Genomic DNA, 20,303 nt, shown 5'->3' on the forward strand with positions numbered 1-20,303 from the left:
AGCATCAGTTCCCTCAAGATTACAGGTACACCTTGCTGACGAGTGCCAAGTAGCACGAAACCCGGGTCCAGGGTTTCCTGTGACCGACTTCCAACCCCCCATTTTTCCCTCAAAGGGACGAGTATACTGCGCATCAGTTCGTTCTGTTCTACTTTACGGCTGTGAAACATGGCCATTAAGAGTAGAAGATACTCGTAAGTTACTAGTATTTGACCACAGATGTTTTAGAAATATTGCTCGCATCTGCTGGGATAACCGGGTAAGTAATAGTGAGGTTAGACACAAGATATTAGGGAATGATGGTAAATCAGTTGATGATGTTGTAGATCTTTATCGACTGAGATGGTTAGGCCACGTGTTACGTATGCCTGAACACCGATTACCACGACGCGCTATGCTGACTAGTGTAGGGGATGGTTGGAAGAGAGTTAGGGGCGGCCAAACCAAAACGTGGCATCAGAGCATGAAGTCATTAACTTCTAGTCTGAGCCATGTTGGCAGATGAAAACTACTTGGTTGGGGTCCGCGTGACTATCGTAAACAATGGTTGGAGACTGTGGGTGACATGGCTCAGAATCGATCACAATGGCTTAGGTGTATACACTCTTTATCTTCCCTTAAACCGTGAGATTAAAATTGCTTCATAACGTTATTCCTTCCTATACTATATCCTTATATACAACCTTTCTTTTATATACTACCACCACTAAATTAACTACTATGAATCCGGTGTTCATCTTGTTATGCTAACGAGGTATGGCAACTTAGATCGATGCATATATGTGCCTGGTCCTACGTTGTAGCTGACTGACTGACTGATTATATTCTCTGAATCGGATGATTATGAAGCTTACATTGTCCTTCCGGAAAATACTATCAGCAGGGAGTTTTCGTCGAAATGATGGGCTACTGAGAAGCTAAGGAGAATCTTGGAAAAGCAGTAGCTGGCTAATTACTGATAGCGATTCCAGGCTTCTACTTGATTTGATCTTAGCATACCTGATTTGGTGATTCCGCCATATATAAGCATTGGTTCGAGGACACAAGATCAAATACTTGAAACCCACACATGTCTTTTACCTCTAAAGATCATGTTTCGTACAGACCAAGCTGATGGATAGTATACTCACATCTTAATAGGAAAATAAACATCTAGTCTGCCCAACAGCTTGTACGAGTTGGCAAAAGTTAACAGCTATCTGAAAACGTAACAAGTGTGAGGCCCCCCAAATGCCATGGTACGGCCGAGAGTTGGGAGGGCCCGCCCTCTCTCGGAATGCTTTCACACGACCACGCATACATAGCCTCTGCCAGAGAAGTCCCACTCACTGCCTCCTCATGCTACAGGTGTTGTTTACGAAATTGAGAGGACGAAAAGCGAATGTCCGGTACTTTAACCGGGTTGGTGAACACAGAAAGTCCACCTAGGGGAGTTGAAAAACCCTGATTCCAAACCAATGGTGCACATGGGCTCCAGTATCCTGAAGGAACAAATGGCGCATGAATCGGTAGTTGGTCACCGGCTATCATGGGACTGCATCTCTTCACGATGCTCCACTGCCTTGTGGATCAGATCTTTAGGTCAAAGGCTCGGTGTGTGGCCCCCTAAGGAAACCACCTGCTTCGGTCTAGACACCCAGGCAGTATCATAGCCCTCACACAATTAAATGAAATGACAATTTTTTGTGTGGCGCATATATATCTGGTGTCCCCTTTTACCAATATTTGTGTTCACATAAATAAATAAATAAATGATGAGACTTTCAAAACAAGCGAAGCAATCAAGGCCTTCAACTATTTCCTTTTCTATAATCATACTATAAATTATTGTAGACCAGTCATGAAGCAACATCTCACATATAAGCAGGGAGTATATCTATCCCGAAAAATATTGCAGTCACTCAAGAGATGCAAAGGATTGTGTTTTTTTTAAGAATCTTAATACACGGGATTATGCTATCTGCAATTTGGATTTAGTTGGTCTCAGAGAAAGGAATCAATCAAAACGAGATGATGAAAGTTACCTTTAATAAGATACCTATGACAAGATTCAAATAAAAGTTCCTAGGCAATATTTTATCTCTTTAAAGTTTACAGTATGAGTTCAAGACACCCTATCCATGGTTTTTGTTCGGTCGAATTCAAGCCATCTAATACTACTTATGTTCAACACAAAATCTACAAAAACATGACTCAAACAACTGATACTTTAAACTTTAGTCACCCCTAACATATAGCGACTTAATTTTAAATGTTATGCATTTAAATGCCACTCAAAAGCGTTTTTCCGTGTTGAACAGAAATAACACGTAACTAGAATTAAATGGAAGAAAAAAATGGGAATAGCTTTTCTATATCAACGTAATAATACTTTCTAACTATAACTTCAAACACCCTTAAAAATTTGTTTACATCTTATTATTTGAATATCAATCTTCACCGATAAAACAGTTACGATATAATGCTATGCATACTTGATCAGCACATGTTGCTTGAATCGCAAGTATCAAACGTGCCAGCATGATTCGTTCTTTCTTCTTTTGTGCTTTAAGCAATGGGGCGCTTAATTGGCCAACAACAATTGCCTGTAGTTCTCGATAAACAGAACGACCAATCGCTTCTGAATAACAAGCTTCCAAACGTAAAAGTTGTGTTTGAACAGATTTAATCATACTGATTATTTCAATCATAGCAAATCTTTCTTCTGAATTGTAATTATAACGAGTGGCCTGAAGGAAGTGAAAAAAGAAATGAACATACTCTGGATGATGGGAACGAATGCAGAAAGATGATATATATTCTATTGTTTTCTTCTATTGTTTTGAGTTGCAGGTGAAGAAACCTAGGTATATTTGGACGGATTTCTTAAACAACTCAAAGATTAGCATGTAAGTTAGTTGAGTGATTAGTCAACCAAATCTTCAAAGACTGAACTTCTAACCGCCTAACTCATGCCCTTATGAAACCAGGTTGGAATTTTTTCCCGCGTACTTGCTAGACTGAATACTGGCTACAGCCTGTGTCTTGCTCCACAGGAGTAGATGGACTGTCGGATGCATATTTCGCATATATAACCGTGAAAAGCTCATTAAAATGTTATCTTTTAACAATTAAATGAACTGAAGTACGATTTCCCCAACTGCTACCTAACAGGTAGAAGTATCTACAACCGCTGGGAAGGATAGGGTCGCGATGAGGCCAATACTTGAGTATATTAAAGCCACACTATTGGTAAGATACTTGCCTGGGAGTACTAACAAACACTCATTGGCTATTTGCATCAAAACACCATATAGCTTAGTTTAATGATCACACCGTGTTGTTAATAACAAAATTAGATTACATCAAGAAACGAAGAGATGTTACTGTTAAAAGCCTGTGACTGAGAAATGTACACTAGTCGATTATATACCAAATACAAGCTACATTAGAACAATCGATTATAGGCCCGTTGTTCAGACATCAGTAGCTTTTCGAACAAGGTGCCTTGGTAGCTGATGTTTCTCAGGTATAAGTCCCGATTCGGAAAACAAAAGTAACTGGGAGATAATCCCGTCCTTACTTCTAAGAAGGTAAAAGGAGTGTCCTGGACCCCGATCCCGGTCACCGGCAAACAGCATCAAAATAAATCATAATCAATGTGACACCTATGAACAACGTTTAACGCCTATTCTTTGTATTTTACAATTAAAATTTCATTTTATAGAATGACCATTGACAAAGAGTAGCATTTTTGAAAGTAGAAGTACAAACAGGTAGAAACAAACGGCGAACCAAATCATAGGCGATGAAAGTTTATGACTATAGATGAATAATACTGAAAGTAGTGTAAAACTTCAGTGGCGAATCTTAGGAGCACTGAATGAATTAGCTTTACTCAGCACCTTTTTTGTTACTCCGCAAACAATTCGTTAACTTGGTAGGAATTATTAGGGTACCAGACTCAATAGTTTTATTCAATTCAGTTAGGTATTAAAAGAGCTCAAAATAGTATCACTTTTCAACAGAACCTCGTATTCACGAAAATATAATCAAAGCATACTTTTTCATAATTTTCAGCATCTTTTGGGCATTCATGATTCGTGAAACCGCTGGCACAGTGAGCAAGCTTCCATGAAAATGTATCTAACACTTGAACAGACCAACCAGATAAATACTGAAGACCTCGAAGTGCAAGATCATAAAGTTCTTGGTTTTCTTTGGCAGAACGTTCATTCAGACGAATTGATGTTGTATTTGTATGCCAAGCCAAATCGGATGTCAATGAAGTATATTCCTCTCTGAAATCAGAATTTTCATTATCAAAAAAAATTCAAGCCAAATAAATAGATTGATAAAGAGATCATGATATGAGATGTTTTATATGGCTTTTAACATTACTGAAATTCCTACGGGCATCATTCTGTGCAATAAAGTGGAAATAGTATCGATATTATGGGTCGGCTTGTGGCGTACAATAAATTTGAGTGTTCAAAAGCATAGTGAACGACAAAGGTAAAATCGCAATTTAAAAATATACTCACTGATCGTCACATACACGAGTACATCACTACCGAAAATGATAACTGGTTTATCAAGTAAACTTTATGGATTTGGTTTTGCACCAGCCTTTTATGTATGAAGGCTAATGAACTTACCCAGCTGTCCAAACTGAAATGGAGCTAGTTTCGGACCAAAGACCTTTTACTTTAAAGCCAAACCTTTTAAACACTAAATTACAACTGGTCACATCAGTTAGATGGTTATGGTATATTTCCCCTTAAATGATAAGGGAATGACAGTGACCAACACACTTATGTTTGGTACGAATTAAGTTGAAAATTAACTAACGATACAAACCTGCAACATGAATGTAACTCATCCCATGACTGAAGAAACTCTTAAGGACTACCCATACATATTTTTTTATCTTTGAATATGCAACAAATTCACTTTCGTATTTTACGTTCAGAATTCTCCATTTTACTAAACAGTGTTGAACATATCTATCACCATTAATTTCAAATTTACACTACAATTAATTTCGACAAAACTTGATTAAATTGTTAATATGATACCATCTATATACTTCATCAGACTATTTTGGTAAAAGCATAAACATGGATAAAAAATAGGATATGGTCACTCCCGCTAACAATTTGATACTTCAGGGTTTTGCAAGATTTTCAATATGATCATACGTCAACAACAGGGATACTACCCGTGTTTTAAACTTCTTATGGTTTCTTCTATTTTCTTACAATCAATAAGAAACACTGAGCAACCTGAAAGCACCTGTTTATAAGGTTGTTATCTCCACTCCATCTAATGCTATTATCTATCTAAAAATGACTGAAATGTCTTGAGAATCCTGGGTAAGGATGGAGCTATAGCTCACTAATCTAGGCACACTAATTTCTGCCAGATCAATGGTTTATATGATCCCCCAACAATCAAAATTCTAACATCCTAGTGGTATTACAGGTCCTCGAAGGAAGAAATCTAAAAAGCTAGTGAACCTGTGCAGTCGATGAGAGGTTTATGTATCCCAGTAGCTTTGTAGGCTCTCATATAGGCTTTCTAGCTGAATGTAGTCGTAATACAACGAAAGCCAGAATGATTCATTTTAATCTCAACTACGGTCACAAATTTAACTCAGATACGAAAGGTTGGATGTTGAATACTGTGCTGAGTAGTGGTACTCACACAATAACAATATACAGTGAATTCTGAGTTCTAGCTAAATGTGTTTAGGGATGGTGAAGATAGTTACACTATTCAATCTTTGAACACCGACTTTAGTAGCTTGGGCATTCCCTTTCGTAAAGTGTTTGAATGGTTACAAACTGCATATTGTTTGTCGACCTTGCGACTAAAGAAAATGAAGGCGGTCGATGAGTCCAAAGAAATAGTAGAGAGGAGGATGAACTTGAAGAAACCTAGTTTCCTTTCAAAGTACCCAGTGCTTAGCGGAAAGAGGGTGGTTTATGTATGGGAAATATATGCCTGGTCAGGCTGTAGTGGGATGAACAGATGATTAGAGCCAAACCAAACAAAAACAGAAATATAACGTAATACCTACTGAAATCTCGCCATATGTGTTAAGATCACTCCCTGACCAGAAACTTTAGCACTGTTGCACTCTGGCCATTTAGATGGATCATACGACGCTGTTTGACGAATATATGAAAATGGTTCCACACTCATATCACCGAACAGATTGACGACTTCACATTCCTAAAAAATTACATTAAGGAACAAATCTGACATACCTTCAGAATCCGATCCAATTTACCGATGTTAAGACGCTTAGCAATCTTATTCAGACAGACGCCTACTTGTTTACCATCAACTATACGACCCGAATCGAGAAGATATAGGGAAAAAGCTATAACCTGAATACGTGAACGGGAACTAAACCCAAATTTACTATAACATGAGTGTGCTTCTCTTCAGGAAGGATATAGACCTTATTTTCATACATTTGAGCGCTGTTGTGAATGATTTCTATCAAAAGGTCCTCATAACCATCAATTGCAATCAAGCTTTCTTTTAGCGTATCGCGAATGATTTTCTGCTTTGCCAAGAATATACTCACATCGTGAGAATCGGGATCGTTAACCTGTAGGAACTGGGCGGCTCTGATTATCGGTAAGAAATTAACATGAACACACCTTTTGTAGTTAGAGTAATCATTTTTCATGCTTGCCTTCATGTTCTTCATTTCGTCTAGAAGAGCAAACATTTTTATCATTTTCCCGAGTGTGACGAGATAGGCCTGGTTTACGAAAAAGTTTTTCTGATCCTTATGAGCCAGTCGTTTTACTTCTTCCACAAACCTCCGTATAGCTGCATCCTAGTAAATTTGATGAATTGCTTTTCAGCAACCTACTTGAAAGAACATGAACTGTTTCAGCTTTAGACAATGTGGTTCTAATATTTCCTTTGTTTTTTCATATATTTTTATTCTATTTGGCTGGTCACTTGATCGAATCTACTGAGAATAACATCTGAACTATGAACCTACAAATGGAAGAGCTCTAGATATCGACCTCCATGTGTACAGCATAATCGCGTACTCTTGCCCTTGTTCGAGCAGAGTATTTAGATGTGAGTAAACCCGTGCATCTTCAGCTGAACGTGCAAAAGCAGATTTAAATGCGGTTATATCACTAAAATTCGTATCAGTGTTGGACTGATCAGAAATGAATCTAATGCACAGAATAATTACCTGCAACAAGATTGGGAAGTTAGCTCCCTGAATTGATGGAACATCTTCATCAAGGCTTAGCTGGGACAAGGCACTCACTTCTCTCACTGTAGTAGGTGTAGGTCCTCGAAGGTGTTGGAGGACTTCCATTGTAACGCAATAACTATAAATCCGCAACCTACCGACCTTCAAAAGCCTCAAACCTCAAACTTCGATAGATAGGATTATCGAACAATATGTTCCTTCGGATTTCAGGAAAGCATTTTTCGATCATGAAGTGGTACAGATCATTTTTCTCGATCTGAAGAAAGCAACAACGAACTGGTTAGATAAACATGAGGACCTGTGAAGTGTGGTGTTTGACAAGATACGACCCTTGACCGTCGTTCTATTTAACTTCTGAAAGCTGTTTATCGACCGTCACAAACTAATCCTTCCCATTCTTTCTCAAGATTTAGCAACTCATACACTGCATATATGGTAGGATGATATTCATTCCTCAGCAATAAATATAGTACGTCGTTCGGCTTGTGTTGATCCTTGCAGTTTATTTTCCAGTGATTACTAGGCTTCTTCTTGAAATTGTTTGCTGATTAGGTTGTTGAAGTGTCCCAGTCATCGACTTCTAAATTAAAAGATAGAATCACCGAGTTTGTTTAACCTCGTCCTTGAGTCTCCTTGCGGTCACCTAGAGGATGATTAGTTCTGGAGGGGGCAAAAGGTTGTAACACTCGAATCGCTATGTAGGTCAAGAAATTTCCGTATAACGTCGACCCGAGTTCTCAGATAAAGGAAAATGTTCGAGCATTTTAAACTTGTCACCAACTTAGCTTTCAAACGTTATTCAATCATCTTTAGTGAGTCATGAACTAACTGCTTGGATGCAATGCTCTGACTGAGGTTTCGAATGAGTGATACATAAAACCCAAAACATTTCTTCCTCAGAGCATTTGAATGTCCGGCGAAGTCACCATAATATTTGAAGACCTTCGGCAGCTTCTTCATTGTAATGAGCAGCTGTTTTCATCTCATAACTTATCATTACTCCTAAGTGTTTTCGTTCCCAAGTGATTGAAAGAGATGTACTGCCAACCGTTTCTGTGTTTAATGTGCATTAATCTCCAAACCCTAACGTTGGGACTGTCAAACTAATTCGTCTAGATCAGCTTTGAAATTACAATGAGTAACCTCACTACTTATTGTTCTCCTGATCTTGACAACATCTGCAAACAACAGTGTCGACAATCGAAGCATTCTTGGTAATTTATTGGAGTAGAGAAGAATAACTAGGGAGCTTAAAATGGTGCTCCGAAATACGTAACTGTTAACCGATCTCCACTCAGATAGTGTCTTAATTACACCCACTTTCTGTATCAGGCCACAGAATAAAGTTCATATGCATCCTTGCATGATGACTGTTATCCCAAGGCTAGATAGAATTTGTGCAATCTCCAAAGGAGACGCATTATCATATATTTCGCAAATTCTGTGAGTATCATTTCAACTGACAAACTGTTATCATGAGCAGCTGTTCAATCCTCTCTCGTGATCATTAGGTTAGTATACATAAATGTTTATTCTGAGACATGCGTTACTCAGGGGTTGACTGATTGTATGATTCTACTTGACTCGGTGAGTTGATCTGAACTATATTCCCAAATACCTTGGCAGCTATGGTAGTTGGGCTGACGAGTTGGTTGTTAGACACAATCTGTCATTTTCTGTTTTTAAATAACGGCCCAGTCAAATCATCTTTCCTATCCATAGGGAGTTGAGCTTGGGAGAGAGTGAGGTTGAACATTAAAGTAAGTAGTTTTGGAATATAGTCCAAGAGGGATGATAGTGATCGTTGATGTAACTCATCAGGGCTCGATAACTTGTCGAGTTTAATGTTAGTAAGCAGTTGTAGAACAGGTTTTTTTGCCATGAGCACTGGTCCTATAACTGGTACCACAGTAGTGTGGTGAAAAGTGTAATACCCCTCTCTATGCTACTGAAATAATAGATTTACCCACTTATAACTTTGGTTTTGCTGAAAGTATCCTGCATTGTTTCCTTTGTACTATGTAAACTTGTGTTTTATTTCATTCGGTTGTTTATTTACTCTGAAGAAGTGACTGACGTTAAGCCACGAAATGTCAGAAGTACAATTTCGCTACTCATTGGGATGTAAAGAAAAATACAAAAAAATACACTTCTCAAGCAATGCCCAATTTGTTTTAAATTATCAAGTTTAACCTTAAAACTGATGCCTACAGTAGTAGATTTACTTTACCATTTAGGACTTATCATGTTGTGGCTGCCTAATTTGTATTGTCTCACGCTGAAGCCACATCGCTGTCTACCCTGACCAACCGTATCATTAAAGACGACTGTATTATTTATTGGACCTTAGAAAAATTCATTTGAGCTGGTGACTGAATAGTGTGACTAAAATAAGGATAAGACTCACAATCATCAAGCCTGCATGGACGAACCATGCATGTTGTGGTTAACATATAGCAAGAAGATACCGTATGTATTAGGAGAGCATGAGGAATAGAGTATGTAACAGAAAGAATACGCCAAAATTCCCCCAAAGTGTTTCGTTGGGCAGTATTTTTATTTCTTCTCTGTTTTTCCCTGTCTTATATTTTGACTTTTACTCAGGTCTTTTGTGATCACGTTCTATGTTCTTCAGTCTTCTTCTTCCGGACTTTTATTATCCGACTCTGGTTGAGGGATTGCCTTATGGTAGAACGCATATTCTTTAATTTTCATGACGACAAAACAAAGACCACACTTTTTATTTATTTGTGGAACTTTTATATCTGATCACATTGCTACTCAATGCCTATCGTTCCTCTAAAAATGGGTATAATCGTTTGATTACACTAAAACACACTGCCGCTGATTAGAACTAGACGCTGTTTTCGTCGTCCGTTCTACTTTATTGGCACCAGCCTGTAATTGAAGATTATAAGGGTTCTAAAACATCCTATAAGGCCATTATACATTAGGTTTGATCGTTGGTCCGGATTATTATTGAATAACATTATCAGATCAATCTTTTCCACCAAGCCGCTAGTGTTCCACATGCAGAACAACCTTTGCTAAGTAAGTGAACTTGTATAATTATGGTCTACTTCGTTATAAATATTACTATAGTAATAGATCTAATCCAAAAATTGCAGATTTGTCATGATGTGATTACCTAGTCTATAAGATCTGACGTGGAAGTCACATCATTAACTGCACTGACTCGTCTTATCGTAATCATAGCCAATGTATGAAGGAAAACACATTTGGCCAGGAGATAGAACAATATATTTAATATGAATAAAAGAGTTGAGTTTCACAGAATGGCCACTCCTGCAAGGCTGAGCCATGCCATCTGAATAATTAAATCAGATCAATTGAACCAATCCTTCATACCTTCTTCATTGTGGGTTTTTCTCCTCGTTAAATGTTGAACATCTATTTATCCAGTAGTCTCATGTCCAGCTTTGAGGATTGTGTGGTTAGGGCCCGATGGCACTACAATACCATTTGTGGTTGTTATCTCAGAAGGAGCCCACAAGTAACATTCATTTTAAAACAATTGTTATCATTTTGTTATTTGATGAACAATTTTGTCGTATGTGTTATTTACTACGGATTCGCTTTACTCATAAACAGACTCTTCAGTTTGTAGTGTTAAACGTTGTTTAGTATATTATTAACAACTCTTAGTATTGTCATATCTTCAGTACGCTCTTTCACTGGGATCCACCACAACTTTCAGTAATTAATTTCATTTTTGCATGTCACCGAGCCATTGACAAAAAATTTCGTGTCTAACAGGAATTAAGGTTACGGAATGGTTTAGTGAATGTCTGTGGACCTTTGACTTCCTGCTGGGAGGCGGTTTCTGGAATCCTTGCGGACGAATCTCTTGTCCCATCTTGTTGGGAGTACTCTTATTGATTGTCAGGTGTACTGAACGAGAACACAAGTGGGGACAATCGAATGTATTTGGATACAAAAATACAGAACACCTTAGTAAAATTTGAGAATCATATAGCAAATACTTCATTTGCAAAATGTCAATCAATCGTCTCAGAATTCATTGTTCTTTCGTCTCCACGCAAATCATTCTCTGTTTTCATTCTCTTTTCTTCGATCTCCCTAACCTTTTTCCGTCAGACATTTTACTTTTGGCTGTTGATACATACTACTCAAACCTATCGATATCACTAGCACACACAACACAGGTACTAAACACTCAGTTATTACCGTGCCCTTCGCAGGTTAGCACGTCCATTTTTGCTAGAAAACCCTTTAACCGCATAACACAGGCTGCACAGTTCGAGGAACTCTGTATTTTTGACATAATTTGTTTTCCATCTTAAGTTGGAGCCATTTAAATTTGGCGCAGAGTTTGTATTGTAAACAATTGAACATGAGTCGCCCAAAAACGCTTCTTACGCTATACAGAGGAACATAGTTTGGCCTAACTGAATAAACGTTGGTTCGTTGGCACTGAGTTTTGATCAAATGCTAGAATTTCGGTCGTTGCAGAGTGGGTAGCGTGTTCCGGAAAAGAAGAGGGCAAGAGAAAAGGTTAGCCGACCACCCAGTAAGCACACACAATACAGTAACATTTATTGTGGAAAGCAGTAGGCAGTGATAATCAATGAAATAAGCCCCAGAGTCAAACAATATGGAAACCAAACCTGAGAGCAGATAGTTTAACTCACTACATACAGTCTCAATGAATCCCCCGCTTTGATGTTTATTGAACCCCACTATTTTTCATAGAGGATTCAACGGACTCCATGAATCTTCTAGGTTGCTATATGTTCAACCTCAAGAATAACCTAGGATGGTTCAGCGTTAAATTTCATCTTTGTAAGCTCACTAATCTCTAGTATCCATGATATTATGGCAGTATTTCAAATCTCCTGGATTTTAAAGCCTCCAACACTTCTATACCCTCAGGTTATTTGATGATGCCTCCACAAATATACATTAAAGATAAGCACTTGCAATAATTTTTGTATAACAACGTATAATAGCATACAAAGCGATTCGAAGTTGTTACTTACAAAGCAAGCATAAGTACAAAACAAATGACATATATCCTTTTCTCTAGTAGTCGCGGTTACAAGTCATAATAACACCTGATATAATCAAATTAAAGTTCATTAAAAATATGAACTGAATGGTTATTTCAATCCCAACGACAATAAGAAGCCAACCATTCACGGGATCTATAGACAGGGTGATAACGTTGTAGATGCGAACAGCTAGAAAGGGTGATAATACTACATTCATGAATAAAGCGAGTGATAGAAATAATGTAGCGTGTAAAGGGAAACAAAGAAATGTAACTATATGTAGAGTAAGCATGTGGGAATTTTCATACACGACAGTGTAATAGTAATATATTCCTGCAAAGGCAGGTGCACGCTACTCTTACAGGCATGATCTACAAATTACAACATTTATTGGCTTACAGTATGCTTCACAAGTAGGATTATTAAATAGATTATACCAGTAAAAGTAAATAACAGTCCATTCGAACAGATGTCTTGGAGGGTTAGTGATTTGGTTTATGCTTTAGTATTACACTGAGTACAGTCTTCAAAATACTTTCCGAATTGGCATCGCGTCCTGGTTACACTGGAGATCCAATCTCAGCCTCATTGTGTTAAAATTCTGGTCGAGCAAAGTATTTATGCAATGCGAATTTTTAAGTTTAGAGTTGTTATAAAGTAGACTTTTAGAGCGCTTGGTGTGAACTATGATCTTGGGAAAACGCGTACATCAAGTTTGTTTTAATAATAATAATTTATTCTCAAATAACAGTTTGTTACATGAGGCATGCCGGTTTACAGGCAAGATCAAATCGTTAAAGAAGTTACAATTTTCACTGTTGAAAATTACTCAGCTGGGTTGATATTTCATAAGATATGAATGTAAATGGATTTCATAAGGAACATGTCAATATCACACTTGGCGCACTTTATGGAGGTAGCGTTGCAACATACAACTGATGTTCGAGAATAGGTACATGCGAAGTTGGGGGCTTTTAGAAGTTTCGAACTTATATCCCTCCAGAATATCGGAAGCATTAACGGTGTATGACGAAGTCACCGGTGCCATATCTGTTTTCGGTGGAGTATCTGCAGGAGGCTGAAAAAGGTGTAAGAAAAAAGGACGAAAAGCAGAGCACACAATATTCATGGAGGAATAGTTAAGGTATAACCATTTAGTCTATTTGCCTATTACTGAAGTATTTATCAGGTAAGAACATACTAATGTGTTAAAGAAAAATAAGTGCGGGCAAGGTATGAGTGGACAAGGAACTGTATAAATGAAGGTAGTTCAGAAGGAAGTATGGAATTGTGTAATTATAAAATGAAGTGCTGAAAACAGTATTCCGATACAAATGGCTGTCTCCCTTTTTTTTCGAAGTTGTTTGAACTCTCTTTTTTTTTGTTTACAGATTTTATAGGGTATAGAGTGGGCTTCGCTTTTAGCCAATTGTCTAGTTTACTTGTATTAGGATCACTTGGTAGGAAGTGGAACCAATTCAGCTTTTTTTAACATGATTCAAAGTGGTATTTTGTATGAATAATTTCGCATCAATACCGTTGGTTCGTGACATCTCACTTGACATAAGGAGCCGTAATTTAATATGTTCTGCCCCACAGACACGGGTGGATTGAAGTTATCTCCCCACCATCATGTTTGCTGGTCAGTAACGCCACCCTCCCTCCTTTTATGATGTTAGGCTCTCTTACGTTTGTGGTCGGTATGAATATTGCTGTTATCAAGGACCATATTTGGAATACACTGTCTCTACAAGTTCCATGTTACAAGCAAATCAGATGGTAATAGCATTTGTATTATGGGTTAGTTATCCATTTAATATATCGTACTACTATGAAGATAACTAATGGTAAAGGTTAGAAGAGACAAGTCAGATTATATGTGGTTAAGAGATGGTAAGGGCTAATAGCAGACCAGAGGATATGATAGTAAATATTGTAAAATTTTCAGGGTAAGAAAAAATAAGACATTGAACAACTCACAAGAATTTAGGACGTATGAGCTTCTTTTGATCGGCCTTAGTTGGTCAGCATCCATAAGATTAGTGAGTTATCTGTCTACTTGTAATAAGAAAAATAAAAGGACATGACACTTAGGAAGAATAATTTGGATTTATCCATTAGAGAGATTCGGAAACTGAAAATGAGGGTTAGGAGCGGAAGGCCATGGTTAAAAATCAATAAATAGTGGGGAAGGATAAAGCATGTTTTCTTTAGTTTGGCTATATTCATACCAACGACAATGGAGTTCGTTATATTCTTGTTCCGTCTAGATATTGGGCGGTCCATAATAAAGTGCCTCATTGGTAGGCGGGAGTTCAAGAAATAGTTGGTGAAGTTCTTTAGAGTTTAGTAACAGGGTTATTAGCCTTTTAAATTTGGTGAAGGTTTCACAGTTACGGAGAGGTATTGGCGACCTGTTCCACAATAAACTATACCGAACTGTAAAAAACCTACAACGCATTTGTTTTTGGTGTTTTTCGGTAAATAGTGTATATGCATTGTTTCTTAGTCTATAGGCTGGGTTATTGATCGTAGTTGGGCAGGAGGTTAGGAATGACAGTCCATTTATTGCTTTGTAGAGAAATATCAGATTGTTCCTTAACCTACGGTGCCATAAAGGTTCTAAAGAGAGGTGCTTACATCTACTTGTGTAATCAAGAGTGGTGTCACTTCCTAGCAGTTGGCGTGTAAAGCGTCTTTGAACATCTTCTACTCTTATTTTGTCAGTGGTATTCATATTAGAGAAGATAAAAGAGCAGTATTCTAAGGGAGGTCGTACACATATTTTGTAAAGGGTAAGCTTAGCGTCTGTCGTGAAGAAATTTTTCGTAATGAAGCCAATTAGACGTCTGGCTTTAGAAATAATAGAGGAGGTGTGTGCTTTAAAGTTTAGGCTTCCTGTGTAATTAATTCCTAGATCGTGTACTGAATTAAGTGTCTGGACTTTACTTTTATTTAAGTAAAGTTGGGGTTCATAGGGGTGCTTTCCAAAGTGCATGATCCCGCATTTGTGGAGGTTAAATGGTAATTGCCACTTTTCGCTCCAGATAGTTAGGTTATTGAGATCATCTTGAATCAGGCGTACACTTTCACTTAGAGCCTCAGGCTTATAGCTGTATACTATTTTGAGATCATCAGCATATAAGTATGGTTTCCCAGATTTTATGATGTTACATATATCGTTTATATACATGAGAAACAAAAGTGGGCCTAATACACTTCCCTGGATGACGCCACTAGTTATTGGTCTAGGTAATGAGAGACAGTCGTTGTACTTTACCATTTGTTTACGTCCCTTTAAGAATGAAACAAACCATGAATAGAGTGGGTTGTTGATTCCGAAGGACCGTAGTTTGGCTAGAAGCCGTTTGTGTGGAACCTTATCAAAAGCTTTCCTAAAGTCTAAAAATATGACTGATACAAGGAGTCCATTGTCTCGTTTCAGAGTTATATCATTCATGTAGTCCACTAGGCATGTATCACATGATCTGGACCTAAGAAATCCATGTTGGGAGACCGAGATGAGATTATTAGTAATTACATGTTGGACTAACGCCGCTTTAACTACTTTCTCCATCACTCTAGACACCACTGAAGTTATGTTTATGGGTCGGTAATTTTCAACATTTGCTTCAGGTCCTGTTTTAATTTTGGGAATGATGTGTGTAGTTTTCCAGGCAATAGGGTAATGCGCTGTAGAGAGTGATATCGCAAATAGTTTGGGTAATAAAACACACATATCATCGCCTCCACGTTTTAGCATGCTAGCCGGAATACCATCTGGTCCATCAGTGTAGGAGTGTTTCAGTGTACTAATTGCCTTAGAGATATTCTGTACATTGAAGTCTACGTTAGTAATCTCACAGGCAGATGCTGTGATAAGTTCTGAATCATTAAGTGGTTTTTCATCAGTTAATGAGGAACAAAAGTGTTCATTAAATAGTTCCGTAACAAGTTTAGGATCTTCGTATACTTGTTTGTCTTTAATAAATATGTTTCCTCTCGACTTAGAACGTTTAAGTTTATTTTGAAAGAGTGTGGTGAGTGCTGAGGGGTTATTACTAAGTTCGACAGCACGTTTTTCCTGTTCGATTGCTTTTTGTGTACTTATTGCGTCTGTCTGGACAAGTATTTCTGTCATCGTTACTAAAGAGGAGAAGTCATTAGAGTTGTGGAAGCGAGTACATTGTCTCTGCAGACGTCTTCGTGTACCGACCGGAATAAACAGATCTTTAGAAAACTTAGGTCTCCAGTACTCTAAAGGTGCGATTTTGTTCATGATACTTTCGATGTTGTGATAAAATATATTGGTTGGTGTGTCGGTATTGTTTGCAGTAAAGAATGTTCCCCAGTCAGTGCTTCTTGGGTAATTGTGAAAATTATTCCAATCTACCTTGCGATAGTTTCTATGAAGGGTTACATTTTTACGTCTACCGCTTGTGTTTTTTATATTAAGGCTACATACGACAGTGTTATGATCATTACCTGGAAACTTTTTTCCAATATACACAGTATTGGGGGTGAGGCCACTGGTAAAGACTAAGTCCAAGATATTTTGATGTCTGGTAGGGCTACTAACATATTGAGTCCACTGTCCTAGTTCTAGACATTCAATAAATGACTCATAACATTTCGGAGCTTTGGTTGGAAACCAAGAAATTTCAGGCATGTTGAAATCACCACAAATGAGCTTGCCTGTGAATGGAAGGGATGATGCTAGTGTGAATACCTCTGATAATACTGCTATTTCACCTATTGCCAAGTTAGGTTGCTGGTAGATACAGCCGAACAGTAAGGTAATGGAATTTGATGGCTTTAAAACAATCCACACCGAGTCCTTCAGTTTGTTTAGTTCAGGTATATCGCATAGTAATGAGTTTAAGCTAGAGTGAGCATAAATAAGGCATCCTCCGCCTCGTCCTTTCAATTTATCGCTTCTATATAGGAGGTAGTTATCAAGAGATATACTTAGGTCGGAAATATTACTGTTAGTCCAAGCTTCAGATATCATTATAAGTGATGGTTGATATATGGAAGCAAACAGAGCTAAATCAGTCTTTTTATTGCAGATCGACCTAGCGTTGATAAGACACATTTCAAACAAGTGGCCTACTAAGTTAAAGTGAGTGAGAGTATCTCGATTAAAGATGTCATGATCCTCGCGTGAGTGATGTATGTTTGAAGTAATGGATTGAGCGTTTTTCAATAGCTCTGTATTTTTATAGCTAGAGTTACTGGGGCATGTATCAAATGAGCTAGTGAAGTTGCTTGGGGAGTTTATCCAGGAGGAAAGGGTGGGAGTACTTTCTGATGCGAACTGTACGGGGGAAGCGAGTTTATGTTCCGCACTTGGTTTGAAATGACTAGGGCTATATGCTTCAACAGGGGTGCAACTAGGGGCCTTATTCCAAAAAAATCTGGTACATGTTGACTGTAAAGTGTACTGTTATTTGCAAGACAGTTTTGATGGTTAAGCTCGTAGCCTCTGTTATAACTATTTGCGCTAGTGCGAGCATGAGAGGGGTCTGATGCTCGTAACTGGAAGTGGTTACGACTGTTGTTATATATGGAGGCCGTCTTCATGTGGTGGGTTGATACTGGAAAGTTCTCATTCTGAGAGTAATTACAATTGTGATTCTGGGGAATGTACATAGGGTGTGGGGTGAGGAACCTGCAATTACCATGCTTATTAACGGTTTTAGGCTTGAGAAGGTGAGTGGAGTGATCAGTATTCTGATAGTTTTTGTGAGTGTGCGTGTAAAAAGGTTTGTTACGCTCAAGCGTACTACCCATTGTGCGAGGTGTTGATGGCAAGTTACATGATATCAGCGGATAGAACCTATTCACTGTTGTTGGGATACCCACAGAACAGTTGGCCTCAATCTTACGTGTCCCCCTATTTCGTATTTTGGATTTTATCTCCCAAGTCTTTTTTGTCAGAGATGAAGGGTTTCTTTGTCTCTGTGAGATGAACTTAGGTTCATTCGAATCCTCTTGTGGAGTATCTCTTGGGGAACTAATTTTTACATGAATATGTTTAGTTGGGTGTGTTTCGTTACACGGCCCACATTTTGGTATTATACTGAGCGAACACCCGGGATCAGAGATGCCGTCACGCCTTTTAGTGACAGATGGGGACCGTATCTTATTCAAAGATTTCAGATCTGCAGACTCATCTAGATCTACGGATGGACCAGTCGTTTGTGGTATAACATCATGCTTGTTATCCATGCGCTTTATATCAATCATTTTGTTGCATACTGTCTTTAGCTGGTTTTTTACTATCACTCTGTCATACGATTCTATTGCTTCACGTCTTCTTATACGACGTTGACACGGTGTTAGGTCAGGAGTGACTTTAATGCTTTTGTATGGAACTAAAGAGCTGATATTTTTGCTCAAATCAATAAACTGTTTAGCATCGTTACAACAGCCAAACTTAAATAGTAGAGGGCAAGTCAATCTATCCGACTTTTTTCTAAGGCGGATGACTTGGCAGTTGACCTTCAGCATATCGCATGCTTTAAGGCAGATGTCCCTCAACTTATTTGGGTGTATGCGATCAGGGAGATTGTAAACTACTGCATTGTGGGAAGACATCATTCTTCTCGTCACTTCTTCAGCCACAAAATCTAAAATACACTCAGCTTTAGTGAGTTGTTCCAGATTTTTATCGGTATTAATACCCCATATGTGTGTGAGGGGTGCTAGTTGGTTAAGTCTACTGTAAATTTCGGCTAGGGAGTTTTGTAACTGACGAATGTCAGTACTATATCGATCAGCATTCTCGTATACGTGAGATACACTGTTAGACTCCTTGGTTTTTGGTATATTGGACCTAGGCCTAAGCAAAGCATGCGGTCTGGTGGACTGTGTTGACTTTTTGGTGCACGTGGGCATTTCGCTTTTTATGTCAACTAGTCTTACCGTTGGCATACTGCACGAAGAAATAGAGGGGTTGTTACTTGGAGAATCAGGTAGTGTTAATGACAGTTGTGGGTAGGTAGAATGGTGTTCAAAGGATAAATGCTTATCATTTTCAGGTACTGAGTCATCAGTCTTAAGAGTTACGGACTTTGACCTTTTAGTAGGCTTGAAAGCTGGTGAAATCTCTCTTTTACCCAAGTTACTTGACATATTTTGAAGCTGTATGAGTTAAAAACCTGTCTAACAGATATATATGAGCATATAATTAATTCTACGTATTAACTGGGTTAATACTAGGATCAGAGACTATTAGTATATAACGTATTACAGATAAAAAGTGCTCAGTTATAATATAGGGAAGTACTGATCAGTGAAATCTCTATTAACTAGGCAAGTGTCGGTTAAAATTTATTAACCTAGAGTAAAGTGTGAGCGATAAACGCGATAGGATGATAATCTAAGGACAATACAGCCTACAAAAGAACAAGTCTAAGAATTTCTAAACCACGTGAAAAAATGTCACCACTTTCAAATTTCGCGCAGATGTTTTTACAGATTACTTTTACAGATTATAATTACTAAACAACCTTGCTTAGGATGCATACTGTGAACCAGTATATGTTGTAAATCGTAGATCATGCTTGTAAAAATGGCGTGTACCTGCTATTGTAGAAATATATTATTATTATTAGTCCAAAGATATGGCATCGGGAACTGCAGTAAATGAATGAGTCGTTCTTAAGTATTTTGAGGGTGAAATCTCGTTGTATTACTTCCACCTTAAGTATATCGGACTGGCGTAAGTTGGAAAACAAGAACGAGCAGTATTCGACGACAGGTCTCACACAGACTTTATAATGACTTTAGTTCCGTTTTGAGAGAAATTACGAGGAATAAAGCTAAGCCATCTATGCATTTGAGACGCTTGAGTTGAGATATGTTTTGAGGAGTAAAGTCTGTCTGAGTAATGTACCTCAAGGTCAGTTACTGATGTCAGTTTGAACAGTATGTTCTTGTTAAGTGCTACTTTTATTTTGAGTGACGTGTTTCCAACACATAGCCAATCGCACTTCTCTGTATTGAGCCCTAACCTCTAGCGTTTGCACCAG

At 38.1% G+C, this 20,303-nt stretch overlaps 1 protein-coding gene across 2 annotated transcripts in view; it reads right to left on the bottom strand.

Moving 5' to 3' along the window:
* The window catches only part of Smp_150980.1 (P53 inducible protein-related), a gene marked incomplete at both ends in the record, with an annotated part of 39,541 nt that extends 32,202 nt beyond the window's left edge, over positions 1-7,339 (bottom strand). The window contains 7 exons of one of the 2 annotated variants that reach the window (XM_018797495.1): positions 2,486-2,729; positions 4,043-4,280; positions 6,062-6,216; positions 6,252-6,408; positions 6,870-6,961; positions 7,100-7,233; positions 7,285-7,339. In XM_018797495.1, the coding sequence (XP_018652532.1) occupies positions 2,486-2,729; positions 4,043-4,280; positions 6,062-6,216; positions 6,252-6,408; positions 6,870-6,961; positions 7,100-7,233; positions 7,285-7,339 (1,075 nt within the window). Of the gene's footprint in view, positions 1-2,485; positions 2,730-4,042; positions 4,281-6,061; positions 6,217-6,251; positions 6,409-6,869; positions 6,962-7,099; positions 7,234-7,284 lie in introns of those variants that run through there. The other variant, XM_018797496.1, reaches the window with a different exon arrangement.
* Between the last annotated feature and the right edge of the window lie 12,964 nt (positions 7,340-20,303).

The sequence above is a fragment of the Schistosoma mansoni genome, chromosome 4 (assembly GCF_000237925.1).
Source record: "Schistosoma mansoni strain Puerto Rico chromosome 4, complete genome".
Taxonomy (NCBI): Eukaryota; Metazoa; Platyhelminthes; class Trematoda; order Strigeidida; family Schistosomatidae; genus Schistosoma; species Schistosoma mansoni.